This window comes from Molossus molossus, unplaced genomic scaffold, assembly GCF_014108415.1.
Source record: "Molossus molossus isolate mMolMol1 unplaced genomic scaffold, mMolMol1.p scaffold_m16_p_10, whole genome shotgun sequence".
Classification (NCBI taxonomy): domain Eukaryota; kingdom Metazoa; phylum Chordata; class Mammalia; order Chiroptera; family Molossidae; genus Molossus; species Molossus molossus.
The window spans coordinates 20,497,328-20,519,013 of NW_023425345.1; the positions used below are offsets into that span (position 1 = coordinate 20,497,328).

The 21,686-nt window shown below is 50.4% G+C and overlaps 1 protein-coding gene and 1 pseudogene across 1 annotated transcript in view; one reads left to right on the forward strand and one right to left on the reverse strand.

Annotated features, from left to right (window-relative positions):
• VWF (von Willebrand factor) overlaps nt 1-21,686 on the reverse strand; it is a 125,460-nt gene that overhangs the window by 49,767 nt on the left and 54,007 nt on the right. The window contains exons 18-27 of the mRNA XM_036250841.1: nt 19,949-20,109; nt 9,226-9,329; nt 7,913-8,051; nt 6,989-7,123; nt 5,239-5,385; nt 3,504-3,644; nt 3,227-3,340; nt 1,781-1,937; nt 1,046-1,204; nt 263-398 (exon numbers count right to left, since the gene is read on the reverse strand). Coding sequence (XP_036106734.1) covers nt 263-398; nt 1,046-1,204; nt 1,781-1,937; nt 3,227-3,340; nt 3,504-3,644; nt 5,239-5,385; nt 6,989-7,123; nt 7,913-8,051; nt 9,226-9,329; nt 19,949-20,109 — 1,393 coding nt within the window. The remainder of the gene's footprint in view (nt 1-262; nt 399-1,045; nt 1,205-1,780; nt 1,938-3,226; nt 3,341-3,503; nt 3,645-5,238; nt 5,386-6,988; nt 7,124-7,912; nt 8,052-9,225; nt 9,330-19,948; nt 20,110-21,686) is intronic.
• On the forward strand, nt 10,852-11,860 carry LOC118623335 (annotated as a pseudogene).

The following is a 21,686-nucleotide window of genomic DNA, read 5'->3' on the forward strand; positions in this document are numbered from 1 at the left end:
ACAACAATGTCTCTTCACCCCCACCCCCACTCTATCTGAAGATAAATGGAAAAATATTCTTGGGTGAGGATTTTTTTAAAAGAGAGAGAGAGAGAGAGATTTTTTTGGAGAAGCGATCTAGTCTGTCCTTAAAGAAAGAGAAACAAACTAAATAAAAACTACCTCTTGACTCACATAGCGAGGAAGTTTTCCCAAAACCTACACCTCTGAGCAGGTCCCCAGAAAGACAATAAGACTCCTGGTTCAAATGACCAGCTTTTACCAAATCTGGCAGTGCTCGGGGTCACCGGGGCTCAGGGTGATTTTCTTTCCAGGGGCAAAGCGCCGGCCAGACACCTCACACACAGGGCAGTCTTCGGGGTCAACACAGGTTTGTAAAAGCTCATCCAGGATTTTCCCTGTGCGAAAAACCTCTCGTTAGGAGCTAAATCTCTCACCCTGTCCGCAAGGAAGACGTGCCGTTAGCTAAAGAGATCTGTCCCAGAAGCCACCTGCTCGCCCGGGTCACCCCCCACCCGGGGAGCAACCTTCCTTCTCTGGGAGAACTGACTTCTCCCCTGCAGAACCGGGAGCAATGAAGTCTCTCAGCGCACATGAAATCTTGTCTCTTTCTGAGGGTCTCTTCTGCTCCACCAAGGAATCTACTTAATAACTCTAGATCTGTGCTAGCCAATGCAAAAGCCAGTCACCACATGTGGCTACACTTAAATTTAAATTAATACTAAATTAAATGAAAATCCAGCGCTGGACATGCGAGCCACATTTCAGTAGAACCTCCCATCCCTCCAGCTAGTTCTATCAGAAAGGGCCGGTCTGGGCGAGGACCCCGTACATGAGCATGCAGAAGCACGGTGCAGGAGCTCGGCTGGACGAAAACCATAGCTGGCCTGATTCGAATGGAAGGACACATGGAAACAGAACCAGGTTACGAGGCTGGGGATGGGGCGCCCCCGGGCAAGGCTGAGAGGATGCAGGACAAGGAATCACCGTTCCTGACGACCTGTCCCATCCCTCCAGCCCACCCCCGCCCAGGGCAGGGACCGACCTGGAGGGCAGTGTGCGTGGCAGCCCTCCACACACCGCACGGGGCAGGCCAGCGGCTCGGGGTGCTGGCACGTGGCGGGACAGGCAGGAGCACAGCTGTTATAGCGCCACTCGCACTGGTACCCGTTCTCCTGGAGATTCCTCTCCTCGCAGCTCTGGGCTGTGTGGACGGAAGGAAGGAGCGTAACCACGAAAGCGCAGACAGTCCTGTGTGAGGGAAGCCAGGACCGCAGCGGGCCCCGGGCAGGTGGGCCAGAGGTGGGCTGGCGCTGGGGGAGGTGAGGAGCTCCCTGGGGACTAAGGAACTCCAGGAGTCACCAATGTCAGAGGCTTTGGACTTTTACAGCACCTAAACCAGGCATCTCGTGGTTCTGAATCAATTTTCACATAAAAACAATTAGCTGCTTACAGCAGAGGAAGGAAGACCCTACATAAATGTACGGTCACTCATATTGACCACCACTAAGTTAGGTCTTTTCATCCATTTTCTCTTCTCCCTCCTCCAGAATTCTCCAGAATGAGGTTCTCTACGTATGAATGTCTTCGATCCCCGTGGCCTGTCCCTCCTCACTCATCCATGTCTTAACCTCCTCTGCGCTCCGCCTTCCGTCTCCACACTAGAACTCTGCCTTCCCTCCCATGAAAGTCATCCTGCACCCCACTTTGAGGTCTTAAAGTCCAGCTACAGGAGGGTTGAGGGGAGGTGGCTGAGACCCTGGGGGACATCGGGACTCACGACACAGAGTGGCCGTCCTCCAGGTCACCACCTCGCCATGCTGGGCGCACATGTGAGCGTAGGCGGCAATGGTGTCGCAGAAGCAGGCACAGTCCCCAACGGACTCACAGGAGCAGGTGTCGTAGATGCAAACATCCAGGAACGGCTCGGGGTCCACCTGCAAGGGAGCCTCAGGGTAGGCCAGGCCGGGGGCCAGACTGGGGCCCTCCGGCTCTCGGTGTGGGTGGGATCGTTCTGGTGGTCAGAGGGTGGAAGGCCAGCTCCGGGGTGCAAAGGAAATGTGCGTCAAGGCTTCCAAAGAGGGAGCGGCTAAGCAGGCAGAATTCCTGGCCTCTAATCTGTATTCCAGCAAGACACAGTGAGCACAGCACTTTTGCCAGTCTTTCCTAGAATAGATGTGTCCAAGAATTTTTCGAAAGCACATTTCTTTCTATCTATCTGTCCACTTACCTACCCAGTCATCCATCCATCCCCATAACCCATTCCCCACCTCATGGGCGTCTGGGTGTTTTTTACATAAACGCCCACACACAACACTGCTCACTCTCTCTCCTGGCCTCCAAGTTCAGCAAGGAGAGAGGAACAGCCTCAGGACCACTCGGGTCGCCTCATGAGGTGCTCTGGGACTTGGCATGCTGGACAGCGGAACCAGCCTGTGTATCCCTGGGCTCCAGCCCCGAGTCTACACGAAGAGGTAGCCTACCCACCATCCACGGTCAGTCACAGGGACCACGCCACCTTCCTTCCCCCACATGTGCCACCACACACTCTGGCCTCTTCCAGGGCAGATGCCTGGATCTCCACCACCCGCGGAACCCTGAGCTTCCTCTGGAGCCCTCGGGGACTAAGTCACTGGATGGACAGGAAGAGAACCGAGATACAGCTCCAGCCAGGCGTGCCCATGTGGGTGGTGCTACACAGCAGTGTGTACGTGTTTGGGGAATTCCTTACCCCCACTGGAGAGGAAGACACAAAAACAAGCCGTAAAATGAGGCCTCAACATCCCTGGAGCTAAGACCAGCAAAGAGTTTCTCTGAGACAAGACCTAGGAGCTAAAGGGTTTTATGAGGACAGAGGACACGCCACTCGGGTCTGAAGATCTAGTGAGGAAATAGGAAAATAAAATTCCTGGCTCTGGTGTTGGAGACAAGATAATTCACGGGGACATAAACCCTAAGATTGAGGCCAGAGAGAAGCAGGTGCCCAGAAGGGTACTGCCTCACATCAAAGGAAAAGGACTTGCCAGGTATTGTTTTCCTCCTAAACTGTCAATTATCCCTTTTGTTGCCCAGCCTGAAGCCAAGAAAGGGAGTAAAGAGGTGACCCGATGCAGGTCATTTCAAGGGCTCCCGGGCAGTGTCCGGAATCAGACGTGCGCTCTCTGAGCACCCGAGCCGCTGGCCAGCCCTTGGTGCCCTCTGCCCCCGGGTCCCCCGCAGCCCTCACCAGCCTGTTGCAGGCCTGGAAAACATCACTGGTGAGGATCCTACAGGAGGAATCCACCATACTCTGCTTCACGATGTTGTTGTGGCAGGTGGCAGGGGACGAGTCCAGCGGCACCTGGGGAACAGGGCAAGAGAACACAGATAGAGCAGAGCACCCAGCCCAGAAGGCTGCAAGAGACCCTCTTCCAAGTTCTGCCACCACGGCAGAGCCTAGCACCCGCCACCCGCCACCCACCACCCACCCACCACCGCGGCCTGCATGGAGAGCCCCTACGTACTCTCCTGGTGTCAGCGCACTGTGGGCTCACTTTCCAGGAATTCCCGAAGTCCACGGGGTCCTCCTCCACCTGGAGGTTGCTGCCGGTCAAGTCGTTGTTCTGGACGCCGTCGAAATTCCCACAGAGGCCACACACCTGCTCCTGGTGACCAGTTGAGAGTATGAGCATTGCAAACCTCAGGGCAGATTCTGGTTTAGGGCGAGGAGGGCCCAAACAGCAAAGGGGGTGGGCTCCCCCGAGGAAGAGGAGGCGGGAGGGCAGGGAGGGAGCCCCAGAAGAGACCAGAGGGGTTGGCAAAGCCTTGCCCTTCCCTGGCCTTCTCCCGGCCTTCCTCATGACCTCATTTTAAAGTTAAAGAAAGAAGATTATTCACAAAGAGAGGCAGGTTGCCCGGGTCCCAGAGTTGTCCAAGGGCAGAAGTGGGGATTGGGCAGCCTTGGCCCAGGCATCTCCAGTATAAGCCATCACCTCCCCGATGAGGGCCTGAGCAGAGAGGGGAGCTGGTTCATCGTTGCATCAGTGAGAGTGGAGAGGTCTGAGGACAGAACTCTCTGGTCCTACTTTGTGCTCTGGACGGGGCATCCCTTCCCTGGAGAGCAGCAGCCCGTGCAGAGCAGGCTGGCCAGGATTCTGATGTACTCCAAGCACCACCAGGGCTGACATGTATCCTATTCATCTCTGTGTTCACCTAACCTAGTGCTGGTATAGACGTCCTAAACAAGTAATTGCGGAATGAATGGAAATCATCCCATAGGAACTATGGGAAGAACTGGAAAAGAAAAGGTTCTGTGCTCTTACAACATAGTGGAGCCCTGTCTTGAGACAAAGAGATGTGACTTATTCTATTTTGCTTCAATATGGAGGTTTGGCTTGGCACAATGGGGATAAGTTACTGGAAACGTGTAAGAATACTCCCACAGTTCGACAAGAGGCCCATGACTCTTCTCCCCAAGCCCTTCCACTCCAGCCACGGACATCCTCACTCAAACACTCTAAACATCATCCACCCTACACCCCTTGCACGTACCTAAATTCTCTCATCCAGATACCTGTCACTCCCTCCCTTCTCTGAAGATTCTGCTTATACATCCCCCTTTCAGACCACCCACCCTCCCCTGAGATGTTAGGAGGGGCAGTGTCTACTTCCTGCTATTCAGGAAGCTGAGGAAGGTCCCAATGACAAGTCACAGATAAGAGGAGGAAGTACCCAGCCAGTGTGGCTCAGTGGTTGAGCATCGACCCATGCACCAAGAGGTCACTGGTTCGATTCTTGGTCAGGGCACATGCCCAGGTTGTAGGCCCAATCCCTAGTGGGGGGCATGCAGGAGGCGGCCAATCGATGTTCTCGCTTATCCACGTTTCTATCTCTCTCCCTCTCCCTTCTCTCTCTAAAATCAATAAAGAAAAATTATAGCCCTGGCCAGTTTGGCTCAGCAGTTAGAATGTTGGCCTGTGGACAAGAGAGTCCCAGGTTTGGTTCCCCTAAGGGCACGTACCTCAGTTGCAGTTTGTTCCTGGTTGGGGTCATGTGAGTGGCAGCCACTAGATGTGTCTCTCTCACATCGATGTTTCTCTCTCGCTCTCTCTCTCTCTCTCTCTCTCGCTCTCTCTCTTCTCCCCTCTCTCCCTCCCACTCTATCTGAAGATAAATGCAAAAATGTTCTCAGGTGAGGATAAAAATAATTATAAAATAATTTTTTAAAAAACGAGGAAGAAGCTGAGGAAGCCCACTGACCTGGTATGTCTGCTTCAGCACCACGGAGAGGCTCAGGTGGTGGTCCCAGACCACAGAGAGCGCCTTGCCCAGCAGCAGAATGACGTACCGGCCGGACTCCACCACCTCAAAGTGAGTTTCATCCTTCATGGGCCTCTTCACATTCACCTGAAGGAGGACAAAGTGTGAGGCAGGGAGAAGGAGTGCCCACGCCTGTCTCCATGGCTCTCCAGAACCACAGCCATCTGCCCCGTTCAGTAAGAGCTCGTCCCTTCAGGGCCAGCATCTGCCTGGACATTTCTGTGTGCACATCGCCTACCACTCTCCATGAATCCTCCGACTAAGGGACAACAGAGGTGGCAGCAAAATCCTAGTTACGAGATTAAAAATACAATGAAACCAACTAGCAGACCTTATCACTTCACAGAAAGGGTTTGTTGACACTTGATCATTAAATACCTGTGGCCCCTAAACAGGTTTTAAATGTGGCAATGAGTTTAAGCATCCTTGGGCAATTAATTTTAAAATGTATCCCTTTACAGAAATGAGCCCTGGACTCTCTCCTTTCCTTCCCCCGCCTCCCACTGCCCAGAGTCACTGTCATCGGCAGTCAGAGCTGACGGAGCAGAGAAAGGCTGAGGAGCTCGGCACCGGCAGCAGGAATCACAGATTTCAGTTTGTAAGACTCTGACCCGAGTCCTCGACTGTCTGAATCCTTGCTGGTGCTGAGTCCCTGAGCCCGGGCAGCGGCTTAGCTATCTAATTCATAAAACTGAGGCAGATGCTGTCACCCCTTCGCGAAGGTCCTCTCCTGAGCAACACACAACATGCAGAGCTGATCACTGGTGCACACCTCCTATTCAGCGCCACCACCATCATCTGTCCTAAGTAGAGCTGTCCTTTCAATGGAGCTGACGCTGCTGACTCAGAGTCAGCAGGTCACACTTCTGAGCAGTTGTCTTCCATGTGGAGGACAGTTTACCTCCATCCCCTGGTATCAGTGACGAGTGTTTGCAGAAGGCAGGGGTGCAGGCTGATCCATGGGACACGATGGAGATCCCAGAGCAGGTGCGAGCCCAGACCCTGGGTCACCCTGGTACTAGCTATAGTGAAATCCAAACTGTGCTCTGGGGACTGTCCACCCCTTCAGATGCAGGATCCTGAGCCCCACCCAGACCTCCAAGTCAGAAACTCAGGTGAGCCCCGGAGTCCACATCATAAACAAGATCTCCTTGGTGGTTCTCATGTGCCCTCTGAGAACCACGTCCAAGTTCTCACTACCGGGGCTTGGATCTGGTTACTGCTCCTTCAAAACAAAGATTTATCTGAAAACATGAAAGTAAAAATCCTCAAAACACCATCACTTCCCAAACTATACATATTTATGTATGTGTGCATATATGTACATATAACTGTCTTTTACATGTATATGATATACAGATATGTAAAAGGGAAAGCCCTCTTGCCCTCCAGTCTCCGCTGCACCCTCCAGAGGAGAGCACGGATTCCTCCCGTGTGTGCGGAGAGCGTTCCACACCTTCTCCACACGTCTCTCTGCACCTCACTGCACTGAACGGGGTCATGTCATGCATACGCATCTGCAACGTGTTCTCAGAGAACATGTCGCAGTCAGATGACATCACCCACCTCATGCTCTTCATGGCTTCCCGATACTCCATTCACACACACTCTAAAGGAATGCCGGCCCCTGCCCTTCACCAGCCAGCAGAACAAAGGGGGCCTGAGGGAGAAGGGAGGGGCCGGCACTCACCTCCCCATCAAACAGTTCAATCTCTCCTCCTTCCACCAGGATGGTGACCCGCTTCTTGCATTTCACGGAGGGGTAGCCGCATCCCTCATTCCCCACCAGGATCCGGAAGGTCCCAGGGTTACTGCCACAGTAATCCTAGGAAAAAGAGATACCGGCAGAAAAAGATTATTCCTGCCACCTCGGGTCAGAAGATTGGCATTAAGTCATCTCTGGTGTGGGTGGCGGAGGCTCGGCTGGTTGATGCCGCTACCCTGCATGCGACTGGTCAGTGGCCCCGCTCACTCCCAGCATGCTCTGCACATGCTGGTCAGTTCCCCTGTTCACTGCAAGAGAGTTTACAGGAGTCCACATAGAAGGAGAGGAGGGCAGAGGGGCTCATGCCCTCACTCACCAGCTAGGATCATCCTGCTGGGCAGTGTGACTTTCCTGTGCCCACACCCCCTTCCTGCCTGTTCTGATTGCACCAGGTTAGAAAAGAACACGTGGAGAATGCAATAGACTCATAGGGCAGGAAGAACTCCAGGGGTCATTTCCACCATCCGCCTGCGCTTGGCCACTGAACAGGCCGTGTGGGTTGCTCAGTGCACAAGCAGGGAGACCAGCAGCCAGAACCCGAGCCTCGCTCCCCAGCCACTGGGCACCCTGGCTGAGGCAGTCTGCCAAAAGGAGTGATGCCTTCTCCTAATTCTGTTTTGCTTCTCATTTGGGCCGGTATTACCTCTGCCCCACAACAATCCCGGTCAACAGATGAGTTTCTGTCCTGTGTTTTACATCTCCACCCAGGTCAACTAAAGAGGGTGGACAATCACTGTGAGTTTCGAGCCCTGACCCCTGCAGGCACTTCTTCGGGGGCTGGACGACCACCCCAGTGGAAGCCAGCCCAGAGCGGTTGCTATGGACAGAACAGACTCGGCCCTCGCTCACCTGCACCAGCACGTACTGGCACTCCCCGGGGAACAGGTATCTGAGCCCGTCGAAGGTGCGGTAGTGGGCCATGCCCAGGGTGGAGCAGGTGGCGTCGCACACGTGGTCCGTGCAGTTCCACTTCCGGTCCCGACAGACACTGGGGAGTGAGGCAAGGACGGCGGCGTGAGGGGTGTGGAGGGCTCGTCTGGGCTCTGGGGACTGGAGAGGCCGCGACAGGACGTGGAGTGTTCCAGGTGCCACCAACCCTCCGGAAGCCTCAAGAAAAGGGACCTTACGAGGGCGGCAGCCCCAGGGGGGGCGGGTGGTGAAAGGGGTGCCGAGCCGTCTTGAACTGACACGTGAAAGCACAGGGCCCAGCAGAGGGAGGCAGTCACCCTGCACTCCATTGCAGAGGGAAACTGAGTCAAAGACCGGCACAGGCAGCCCAGGCGGCCAAGGGAGGAGACCCAGGTCCGCTGCAGACCACCTGCCATGGCTCTGCTGAAGCTCCGCCTCCCTGGAAGTTGCCTGGGAGCAGCCAGAGGGTCTCTACAAGCAGACACTGAGGCTAAGGGGGAAACCAGACAGAGCAGGAAGGTTCTGAGCTGGGAAACTAGTGCTCACCGAGAACTTCTGCTGGAGAGGTTTTGTGTGCACATAATGATATGGCTAAACCTTCAGTGACGTGCCAACCGCCACACGCCCCATCCTGCCACCCGGTGCCCGGAGCTGACAGGAGGAGCCCACTGTGCATCAGAGGCGGTGAGCTCAGACCTCAGGCCCCAGAGCTACACGCCTTTCTGTCTCTGTCCACATGGGCCGTTCCATAAAGCTGGGCACAGCCCCAAAGTCAGAGGTGCAGTGAATGAGCAGAGCAGAGGGTCGTGTGAAGGTTGGCCGAGGACAAGGGAGAAGAAAAGCCAGCCCCGTCACAGGTCCCCTTTTCAAGCCGTGCCATTACAAGCACACTGGTAATATGTTTTGGGGGGCAAGAAAGGGACCCTCCATGACCTTTGGCGGCTTGGTCACACGTACAATGACTGATCCGGGGCAAGGTCCTTATCTTCTGCAGGCCCCAGCTCTCTGAATGGAAATGCTAACCTCTAGAGGAGCAGGTGAGCACAGGTGATGATAAAGGTTCTCCCATTGTACAGACAGAGAAACAGAGGCTCAAAAACAGAGAAAGAGTAACCACATTCCCTCAGGGTGCTGGAGACAAGTGCCAGTGGTCCTTGGCCACGTCTGACCCTGCGTCTTGACCTTCATTCCTGCATCTGCTGCCTCCACCCGCAATGGTTCAGTCCCCGCAAACGCCTCTCCCAGGGCCTCACCAGGTGTTGCAGTCAATCTTGACGGTCTCTCCCGGGGCATACTCTTTGCCCTGGTGGAAACAGGGACACCTTTCCAGGGCCACACATCTGTTTTCATGCCGGACCTAAGGGAAAATCCGCAGTGAGTGATCCAGAGCCCTGCTGGGAAGACAGCCTCAGCCCGAGGTCAGGCCGGGAACCCACACCCTGGCCGGTGCTTGGGAGACACAGGCACCCCTCTACACGATGCCCCCAAGCTCAGCTGAAGGACACTCTGACCGCTGCCCTCTGCCCTTGAACCCTGCTGGGAGCATGTGACCTGGAATCTGAACAAAGACCCTTTGGCAATATGTAACCTGTGTCAGAAAACCTTGAGATGCACACATCCTTAGCTCGAGTAGTTCCAGCTCAACAATCTCTCAGAATGAAATGAGTTATGGACAAAGGTTAATACAGAATGATTTATCACTCCAAAAAAATGGGAGCGACCAAGTAAGTGTTCAACAATAGAAAAGGGATTAAATCCATTAAGGATTCACCAGGTAATGGGGTCCCATGGAGCTAGCAGAATGGTCCTTTGGGAGATTCTTAAAAGATGTGAGAAATACTTATGCTGTTAATTTTTAAAACAGGAAAGAAAGAAAACTGCATATACATATGGTCCCAATTAAGAAAATATGTACATATTTCACCAAAAAAAAGACTTAAAAGAACTATAGAAGCTACCTCCAGATGGTGGGCTAGGCTAGGGGAATTTTTTTTTTTAGCTTAAAATTTTTTTCCAAATGTTCTTTAATGAGCATCTATTATGTTTATAATCGAAGAAAATGGACAACATAGTTAATAAAATGAATGAATGAATTATTAATGCACTTAATACCCTGGAGGTGAACGTTGAAGGCTGCCATAGGCAGAGATGGACCAAACCGAGAGTCTGGGAACTTGTTCAAGCTGCACGTGCACCCTCCTTGTGTAGTACCCTAAGATTCTGACGCCCTCCCCACCAGGATGATCTACTTCCCTGCCCACCCCCCACCACAGAAGTTACTACATGAGCATGTTACACTCCTCAGGTCTGTTGGGGTCAAGAAAAAAGAACTAACACCTCACATGCAACAGAATTTTCACTGATACAACACCTAAGGCAAGAGAAACAGAAGAAAAAATTAATACATAGGACTACATCAAACTAAAAAGCTTCTGCACAGCAAAAGAAACAACCATCAAAATGAAAAGGGAACCCACTATATGGGAGAGCATAATTGCCAACAATACATAAGATAAGGGGTTAATCTCCAAAATATATAAAGTATAAATACAACTCAACAAAAGACAAAGAATCCTATTAAAAAATGGGCTGAGGACCTAAAAAGACACCTCTCCAAACAGGACATACAAATGGCTAAGAGACATATGAAAAAAATGCTCAATGTCACCAATCATCAGAGAGATGCAAATTAAAACAACTGTGAGATATCGCCTCACACCTGCCAGAATGACCACCATTAACAAATCATCGAACAGCAAGTGCTGGCGAGGATGCAAAGAAAAGGGGACTCCAGGCGCCGGAGAGGAGCACGCAGCAGACACTGTCTTCTTGGCGCCACTCTTACTACACTCCGGAAAGCCTTCTCTCCCCTGTGCACAATGGCAACTCTTCAGGAAAAACTGACTGCACCGGTTGCAGAAGAAAAGGCAGGAATCCCAAACAAGAAGATTACTGTCGTGGGTGTTGGACAAGTTGGCATGGCGTGTGCCATCAGCATTCTAGGAAAGTCTCTGGCTGATGAACTCGCTCTTGTGGATGTTTTAGAAGATAAACTCAAAGGAGAAATGATGGATCTGCAGCATGGGGGCTTATTTCTTCAGACACCTAAAATCGTGGCCGATAAAGATTACTCTGTGACTGTCAACTCTTAAGATTGTGGTGGCAACTGCAGGAGATCGCCAGCAAAACATCCACAGGTTGAGAGTCATCTCAACCTGGTGCAGAGGAATGTCTTCAAATTCATTATTCCTCAGATCATCAAGTACAGTCCTGATTGCATCATAATTGTGGTTTCTAACCCAGTGGATATTCTCACATATGTTACCTGGAAACTAAGTGGATTACCCAAGCACAGTGTGATTGGACGTGGATGTAATCTGGATTCTGCTAGATTTCGCTATCTTATGTCTGAAAAACTTGGCATTCATCCCAGCAGCTGCCATGGATGAATTTTGGGAGAACACGGCGACTCAAGTGTGGCCATGTGGAGTGGCGTGAATGTGGCCGGCGTTTCTCTTCAGGAACTGAATCCAGAAATGGGGCCGGACAATGACAGTGAGAACTGGAAGGAAGTGCACAAGATGGTGGTTGAAAGTGCCTATGAAGTCATCAAGCTAAAAGGATATATCAACTGGGCTATTGGATTAAGTGTGGCTGATCTCATTGAATTCATGTTGAAAAATCTATCCAGGATTCATCCAGTGTCAACGATGGTGAAGGGGGTGTGTGGCATTGAGAATGAAGTCTTCCTGAGCCTTCCATGTATCTTGAACGCTCGGGGATTAACCAATGTTATCAACCAGAAACTGAAGGATGATGAGGTTGCTCAACTCAAGAAGAGCGCAGATACCCTGTGGAACATCCAGAAGGACCTCAAAGACCTGTGACTTCAGGTTCCCAGGCTGTAGAGATTCAGAAACTACAGTGTGATTAACCATGAGCCTTTAGTTCCTATCCATGTACATGGGTCACAATTTGCTTCTCTCTTCCTAAATATGTGAATCTGGGCTCACAGAATCAAAACCCATGCTGGGGTTAATGCTTGCGGTATGAGTCCTTGAACAAATAAAATTAACTATCATAGTGTGAAAAAAATAAATAAATAAAAGAAAAGGGGACTCTAGTACACTGCTGGTGGGAATACTAACTGGTGCCGCCACTATGGAAAACAATATGGTGTTTCCTCAAAAAATTAAAAATGCATCTGCCCTTTGACCCAGTGATCCCACTTCTAGGAATATATCCTAAGAAGCCTGAAACACCAATCAGAAAGAATATATGTACCCCCATGTTCATAGCAGCACCATTTACAATTGTTAAGATATGGAAACAGCCCAAGTGTCCATCAGTAGATGTGTAGATAAAAAAGTGGTGGTACATGTACACAATGGAGTACTATGCAGCTGTAAGAAAGAAAGATCTCTTATCCTTTGAGACAATATGGAGGGACATGAAGAGTATTATGCTAAGTGAAATAAGCCAGTCAGAGGAAGACAGATACCACATGATCTCACTTATTTGTGGAATATAATGAAAAAAATAAGCTGATGAACAAAATAGACCCAGAGACACAGAAAGAACTAAGGTTCAGACTGACAAACCTCAGAGGAGGGGGGTCTAGGGGAGAGAAAAATAAACCCAAAAACTTATATGCATATATGCATAACCAATGGACATAGACAATAACGTTGTGAGAGGGGCAGGATCGGGAGGAGGGTATCAATGGGGGGAAAAGGAAAAACATCTGGAACAAAAATAAATTAATTTAAATTAAAAAAGAAATAACACCTACTGGCCCCAATGGGCTTGGGAAGAGCTGGCCAAACCCACTCTGACCCCCACAGGTAGATCTGCTTCTGTCCCAACTGCAGGAGGTGGCCCCGATGTCTGCTCTGGTGTGGCCTAGCCCTGGGTGATCTAAAAGAGCCTGGCTCACCGCAGGTGAAGGGACCATGGTTGATTCTAGGGTGACCTGAGGGGTGAGAAACTCCTAGTCTGGATGGCTCAGGATGTGTGTGATCCAGTCACTCCCCGGGTTCCCAGGGCCTGAAACTAGATGAAGCCCTGGAACAGGTGTTCTCAGGCTGAACTGAGGGCTTTCGTGTGTGTGTGTGTGTGTGTGTGTGTGTGTGTGTGTGTGTGTGGTGTTGGAAGGGGATGGGAGGAATAACCTCCACTACTTCACCATCCCCTTCACCCAGCCTCAGTTGTTTTCCTGAGTTCTTAGGGCCTACATGGAGGGACAGGATAGGGGTGCAGAGTGAGGAAGGTGTTAGTCAACCACATCCTTGATAGCTCTTACCTCCTAGGACCACTGTTCTTGGAAGACAATGAGCCTAGGTGCCTCATAGGCTCATTGGTGGGATCAGGGAGGGAAAATGTCTGTGTATTAGTCTTCAAAGGCTTTCACAATTAGGGTTCATTCCCACAGCCCCCCAAGATTTGTCTGCTCTGACGAAAGGCTGAGGCCTGCCACCTAGTGGTTACTCTGAGAATAGCATAAAAATGCATTTACTGGGGAACAGGAACACTGGCTCCTGCCATTAATGGGAGACCAGAAAACAAGCCTCATATGGGAAACATTACATGAGACAACGTGATGCAGGATGCACCAGGGTGGGTTCTGGGAGACAGCCCTCACCTCACCTCAGCAGACACGTGCTGTCCCGCCGCCTACCGCAAGCTGGGTTGAGGGTTCCCAGGCCTCTTGGTCTGCATGCTGGATGTTTTTACCTCTCTCCAAGACAGCCAACCCACTGACAGAAAGTCCTGAGCATCGTGGCCCAGGCAGCCCTCCCCTGGCCCGGCGCTGAGTCCCAGGCAGCCCAGCCCTTTTCCGGTGGACATAAAACTCAAATCCCAGCTGGGCCATGAGATTACGCTGCCAATCCTTCTGTGCTCCTCTCTGCCTGACTTGTTTTAGTAAAATGAGATTATTGATTGGTGGGTTACAATATTAAAATAGGGCAGTGTGATTTCACTTATATCTAAATCTATTTTTAAAAAAAAGGAAACAGACTCATAGATGCAGAGAACAAACTAATTGTTGCAGGGGATGGGCAAAGGGCAAAAAAATGTGGAGGGGAGGATAAGAGGTACAAATTCCATGTTATAAAATAAATAAGTTATGGGGTTGAAATATACAGTGTAGGATATATAGTTAATAATATCGTGATAACTTCATACAGTGTCAGATGGTTACTAAATTTATCATGGCGATGACTTCGTTCAGTGTATAAAAGTTGAATGACTAGGTTATACACCTGAAATTGTATGTATGAATTGTATGTCCACTGTATTTTAATCAAAGAAAGGGCCTTTTGAATGAGGACTGCCACAGGCCTGGGAATGGATCCCGCAGTCAGAGCTGGAGGGGAGACAGAGCATAACCGTAAAAGGAGAGGAGAGGTTCGCTGGCTACACCACAGCCGGAGGCTCCCGACGCGGGAGGGAAGGTCAGACAGCGCCAGCCCAGCCAGAAACACGCAGCGAGGCCTGAAGCAGTAAAGAAATTCACAGAGATAGAAAGATAAAGGCACAGGACAGGGGAGGGACAGGCTCTGGATGAGAACGGGCCAGACACGCAGACGAGGCCAGCACAGCAGTCTCTACGTGCATTCTGCGGCATGTCCCTTGAAATTCATGTTTAAAATGGAGAGAACCATCTCTGCCTAGTGTTTGTCCCTTTGGGTCACCAAAAGGATGTAAAATAAAGTCGGCAAATGTCCTTCAAAGACTTCAGAAAAAAACAGGTAAAAATAGTTGTCCTAGTATTCATCAGATCACAGCATCTTCAGTAAGAATGGTTCATCCTGAGAGCATGGTATCAGGTCCTGATCAGCCCCCTCAAAAATCATAAAGTAGGAAAACACTGGTTTTGTTCCTCTTCTCTGAAAAGGCCCCATCTCCCCCAACCCATCCCCACACATCCACACCACAGTGACCCATTCTCCAAAATCCTCCTGCCTTCCATCTGTCCTTCATTCATTCTCCCTCCCCATCAATGCTTCCAACTCAACACAGCTGATTTCAACTATATGTTTACTAGGAAGAAAAAAAAAATCTTATGAAATAATTCACATTAAGGTGTGAATGACTTCCCATGAGGATTTATAAGGTTGTAAGCTTCTTCAAAGCTCTTGCTTATTAACCAAAATGCACGTATGCTTATTATATCTCAGGAAGTCTGATGAGCTGATAAATTGGAGGAAGTGTGGGAGATAGTTTTAAGAGAGGAGGGCTTTCTTAGACCTTTTAAAATGATGTCTCACCCACCGGATTTACAATGCCCACGTGTGAGGTCCGCCCTGATGGGCCCTGAGCCCAAGCTTTATATCTTACAAAGCGGTGCCAAGTCTTTCCAGTCTTCACATTGCGGCCGTGAGAAAACTGGGCATCAAAGAACCAGGGAAATGAACACACTTCCCAGTTGCCAACAGGTTTCCTCATACCAGCAGAACTAGGTACCACTTTGGAAATGTAACTACTAGATCTCAAAAGGTAAGTGAGACTCTCCCATACAGAGGTACTACATTTTCTCCAGAGCACCTCATGGCCCAACCTCTGAAGGATCCGGTGTGGGAATCATAAGACCAGGATTTCCACCATATAACTATGTATCCTTGAATGGTTCTGTTTCCTCTCCTTCTTCGGTCTTCTTCTGTGTGGTAAAGGGTTTGAAATCCTAGGTTTTGAGGGTTCCTTCTCTCTTTGCCCCTTGATGGTGCTCCTAGAGAGGACTCCAGCTGAGGCTGGAATGAGGACTGAGCAGTAGGCTGTGCTTTGCTGCCACCTTGTGATAGAATCAGGTAATATTCTAACTTGAAGGCAAGTAGTTCACTCAAGTAAAGAAAAAGATGGGACATTTTCTAGCGCAATCCCCTAGTTTTATTGATACAGTGGGCCTCAGAATGTGGAAAACGAGGTCTCAAAAAAATCTCCCAGTGTATTCTAATTTCCTAGATTATCTCTATTCACAATATGATTTATAGTTTTCCCCCATGAACTTATTTGCCACTGTCATATCCAGTCCTCCCAAAAGCCCTTCTAACCCAATTTTATAGGTGATCAAAATCAGACACAAATATTTTTTTTTTTTTTTTTTTTTTTTTTTAATCCTCACCCGAGGACATTTTTCCATTTTTTGTTCAGGTAGAGTGGGAGGGAGAGAGAGGAACAGAGAGAGAGAAACATCGATGTGAAGGGACACATCGAGTGGCTGCCACCCGCAAGACCAACCACGGCCGGGGACAAACTGCAACCGAGGTACGTGCCCTTAGCGGGAACCGAACCCGGGTCTCTCAGGACCGCAGGCCGACGCTCTAACCGCTGAGCCAAACCGGCCAGGGCCAGACACAAATATTTTAAGTGACTTGCCACTCTACTAATTAAATTTCAGGAGCCAGGATTCAAACCTAGAATTTTGGGTTCCAAGTCTATGCCTGTTAGATGCTTTTCTCCACCATTTATCAGGGTATCAACCACTTCTCAAAAGCATGCCCACCTTACTGTTCCATGCCCACCTTACTGGTGGCAGGAGCAGATGAAGTCTGCAACCTGTGAAGTGGACCAGAAAACCTGTGCACCACACAGGTGTCAGGCCTGGGAAAACTGCAAGAGGGGGAACTCTCTCCCTGCCCCCAACATTTTCCAGCAGGTGCTGCTGGCCCTACAGTGAACATGGAGGGATGCTTCGAAAGGCCGTCTTCAACCAAGAGCAGTGCTGCTCGAAGTGTGGCCCACAGGCCAGTGCTGGTCTATGATGATCTGAGCACAGACGTGGAGAGAAGGTGTTTAGAAAATCATGCCAATTTGGCTGAGTAATATATCACGTCTGTTGTAGCTAATAAAAACCAGGGGCCATGCTTTGTAATTGGTTTTTGTTTCATTTTTCTGATCATTCTAATGTCTTTATAAAAGCTTTGGTCCACATGGATTGGACATTTAAGAAAACGGGGCTTCATGAGTGAGTTCCTCCCGCGGACTAGAGGAGCAGACGGGTGCAGCCTCTGAGACTGGCCCTCAGTCAGGTATGAAAACGATTAAAGCTGTTCCTTCCATTCCACAGTACTTTCTGGTTTTAAAAATGCATTTGCATACACTTCTTCGGGCCCACAGGGAATGTGATGAAGGCAGGAGAGGGATTATATGTCCGTGTTACAGATCAGGCAACTGAGGCTCAGAGAAAGAGTGAATGACTGTGCAAGAGCAAGGAGCCAGCAAGTCGTGAAGCCTGGACTGAGAATGTGGCCCTCTGACCCCTGTTCCTACTGGGGCTCTTTCTGCTCTCAGTAGATCTGCCCCCCAGGAAAGAACTACTTCCTCCCCCCTTTTCAAGTCCTCAGAATGCAGAATTCCTGAGCTCTTCCCCCAAACTCTCGGTAACGTGCCACAACCTCACCACCTTCCACGGGGGACGGGCCAAACAGAAACACCCCTGGGATGGATGTCTGCGCCTTCAGATGGGCCCCCACAGGGTGTTTCCAGATCCCTTTGCTTTGTGTTGTGTCCAGGAACACGTGTCCTGCGCCTCGGCCAACACACTGTGCACTTAATAAATCACCCAGACTTTTCTGCTCCACAGAACCTGGCCTCAACAATTTGCACGTTAGTCAGCATTATAACGAAGCAATTGTGAAAATAAACCAATCTCTTATGCTATGAGCTTTCAAGTTTACAATCCCCTGAGGCTGAGGTGAGAGGCACCTTGTTATATGATAGATGCCCAAAGACCATCCTCAGAACGTATGCCAGGGGCTTCGGGAATGCCCGTGAGCTCCTAACAGTATGTCCACATCCTGTACTTGGTCTCACTCTCCACTGGGGCTTTGGGACAATAATGCAATTGTTGTGGTTATTAATATTTAAGACTATCTGTACTGCTTCCTTCATTTAAAAAAAAAAGTTCCTTGAAAAGAGTCCCCGCTTGTGACAATCTCCTGAGGGATTTCCCTTTTCTTGCTTGAGTCTCCTCTGATGTAGGAGCATTTCACCTCTAGGTATGGCGAAGGGACAGTCGCAACAGGGGGCCTTTGGGGTAAAAAGAGCAACGTGGAAGCTTGCACTCTCTCCTACTTCTCCTTATACACCTCCTTGAACAGCCACCTTCTGCTAAGCACCAAGCAAGGCCTTCTAGTTTGGAGGGTGCTCCCTGGCCGATCTTAGGAAAGACAGTTCTGGATCCTGAGGCTAAGACAGACGGGAACGCCCAGGGGAGAGTGGGTTACAGCGTCTGTCTGGCTTGGGAGAGAAAGGGTTGGTCAGAGGGAAGGAGATAGACCACCTGCCCTGCATACACACAGGGCAGCCTTCCCGGGGGCCACTGGTGATGGGTCCAAGTGCCCTCCACAGAATACTGGCAACTTCTGTGGCCCAGAACACTGCCCCTCAGGCTGAGGTCTGGGCATCATTAATGCCCTTTACAGCCATATGAGAGCCATCCTGCCCCCTCCTGTTCTGGCCTCTACAACCCCTGCCCCTCACCACTCACTTCAGGTCTGGGGGATTGTAGTCAGGGAAAGCAAGAAGGCAGGATGCATTTGAAAGAGAAAAATTCAGAATCTCTCAGGTTTACAGCATGACAAGAAAAACATATGTATATTTTTAACTCAAGACAGCCGAAGATTAGACTTGGGAGGAAGGTTTAGACTTGGTTATGCTCAGACCATCGCCACCACCAGGGGGCACCTAGGAACCAGGTGGCCGCAAACCACTGTGAACCCTGAGAAAGAAAACACCTACCAAGAAGGGCTCCTGGTGGCTAACTGGGATCAAATTTAAAAACAAAACAAAAAACAGAATTTAGCAGCCTTTCTATAGAGGAGCCTCTCACGCAAACGCACTTCAGGGAGGGGCCTGCCTGCGCCTCTCTGCCATCTGAACCATCCCTTATATAAAGGAGTTCCTGGAATCTTATTTCAACCAATAGGAAGAGGCTTTCCCCATCCAATTGGAGCTGTTCAGCTCTGACCAACCAGAGCAGCTCTATTCTGACCAATCAGGAGAGTGCCTTTTGAACCAATCAAACTGTGAGGATTTGGAGTCCTCAATTGCATGAAGAGGAATCAATCAGGAACCAAAGGCAAGGACATCTGTGCATATAAGCCAGCTCCCTTCTGGGTAGAAAACAGAACTTTCCTTTTCCACCTAAGGCTGAAGATGGTCTCCCTGACCCAGCTAAAACACTGAAGCTATCTTGCCAGGGAAGAGTGGAGTAGACCAGAGTAGAACAGACCATTGAGGAACAGAGCAAAGCTGTTTGACAGAGAGGGGTCTGGCCCCAGGGCTGCTTCCCAGCCAGGCTGTTTTCACAGCTGTGCTATATCACAGTTGAGCTGTTTTGCACTGAATAAAGTTTCCTTCACCATACCCCAAATTGGGGATTCCTACTGGCGTTGAATTGGCACCAATGACCCTTGGTTGACACCACCATGCCTCTGATCACACATGGAAGCCAGCCTCAGACTCATAGAATATTAGTGGGCCAAGACCTCACCACTCACTTTGCAGACGAGGAAAACTGGGCTTAGTGTGGGAGAGGGACGTGTTGGACCCGTGGCTTACTGATGGCATGGCAGGGACATCAAGGTCTTCTCTGGAAGTAGAAAGCTATACACATACAGTATATGCAAAACATATGCAAATGTGTGTGTGTGTGTGTGTGTGTGTGTGTCCTCTCATCTTCATACAATGGAATTCAGCTCTTGGGAAAATTCTAGTGGAAATGCCCATTTTCACTGGAAATCCTTGCTATGGCACCTCTGTGCACTAAGCAATTAGGATCTCATCAGGATCAAACCCAGATACCTTCCTACCATCTCCCTTCCTGACTTTGGCAGGTGACAGCCACAGGACCGCCCCCAGCCCAGCCCCCACCACCAACACCTCCCAGTGACCATCCTGATTTAACTCTTGATTCTTCGTCTCTGCCTGCAGGAAAAGGAAGGCTGCCGACACCAGGCAGCAGTGGTGGCTCACCATGCCCGGGGGGCAGAAGCAGCCGGAGACGCAGCCCATGCTCATACACTCCAGGTCGTAGTTCTGGCAGGTTTTTGCACACTCCAGCCCTTCAGCCCGTGGGTTGTCAGCAGGACACACAAAGTTGACCATGGGGTCCCGACAGGACAAGCTCCTTTTGCCTTGGAGATTGGAAAATCAAAGAGGCCATCAGTGATAGAGTGAATAGACCTACCTTCTACACTGACCTTTGGTCCCTAGGTGCGGTCACTCGATTCCAGAAACACAGAGCTGCCCATTCCCTGGGATGCGGTGCCGCCTGACCTCCTACTGGGTCTAGCCCTGAGCCAGGTTCCCTGGGTGGGACCAGATGGCAGCCTCCTCTACTCAACTCAGCTTCTGTCCTTTGCCTACACTGAAAGTGTCTCTTCCGATCCCAGCATCCTTCTGACGGTCACGCTCATCATCCCCCTTCATCCTGCTGCAGTGGGTTACATTGAACCAGGATGCGTGGCAGAAATGCCCAGACCCAAGCTTTAAAGGACCGGAGTTTCAGTGCTAAAAAGGAACTTCTGTGGGCCCCAACAGCACCTTCTTAAAATTGTTACCACCGACCTGGCCGGTTTGGCTCAGCGATTAGAGCATCGGCCCACGAACCAGAGAGTGCCCGGTTCGGTTCCCGCTAAGGGCATGTACCTCAGTTGCGGTTCGTCCCCAGCCCCAGTTGGGGTCGTGCAGGTGGCAACTAGTAGATGTGTCTCTCTCACATTGATGTTTCTCTCTCTCTCTCTTCCTCCCTCTCTATCTGAAAAAATAAATGCAAAAAATGTCCTCGGGTGAGGATAAAAAAAAAATTGTTACCACTAATTTAGTCACGAAAGCTTTAAAGGAGACTTTGCTCCCCGGGCACCCTTCGCCTCCCCACTGGCCATCCCAGCAACTCTTTACATTGGCAACCCTCCACCCCTTGAGACACCCACCGCCCTCCCTGCGTTGTCCTTCTCCACTGATGGCCATCTGATATCACCATCTGATACACTACGTATTTTCCTTGCTTATTTCTCCCACCCCACCCACTGTAATATGTGCTCCCTGGAGGCAGGGGCTCCTATCTACTTGGTTCATTGATAGATCATATTTCCTGACAATTGGTGGGAATCAGTGGCTGGCTGAATAAGTGATGACAGCAGGGGACCGATACAGCACCTTTCTTTCGAAAACCCTGACGCACTTCACAGCGTCTGCATCTTGCTGCACACACCACTTACAGCCTCCTGTGGACACGGAAACTGAAACCCTAAGTAAGTTAAATGGCTTTTCCAAATCACACAGAATTCCAGGGATTTCCTGACTTTGAAGGCGATGATCCCTTCCAGCGACCAGATGAAAAGACAGACCCAAGAGGCAGAATGAAAGGGGGAGGGGCGTGCGTGTGAAAAGGTGCTACCGTGACAGAAGGCGTGAAGAAGACAGAGGCAGGCCACAGTGACCGGCAGGCTGGCTATGAGCTGAATGTTTGTGGATACCCTGACCCCCAAACATGATGATATTAGAAGGTGAGGCCTTTGGGAAGTGATTAGGTCATGAGGGTGAAGCCCTCACAAATGGGATCCGTGCCCTTATGAAAGAGACCCCACAGGACTCCTTAACCCCTTCCACCGTGTGAGGACACAGCGGGAAGGCGTCAGCTCTGAACCAGGAAGAGGGCCCTCCGCCAACCACGATGACACCCTGGCCTCAGACATCCAGCCCCCAGAAC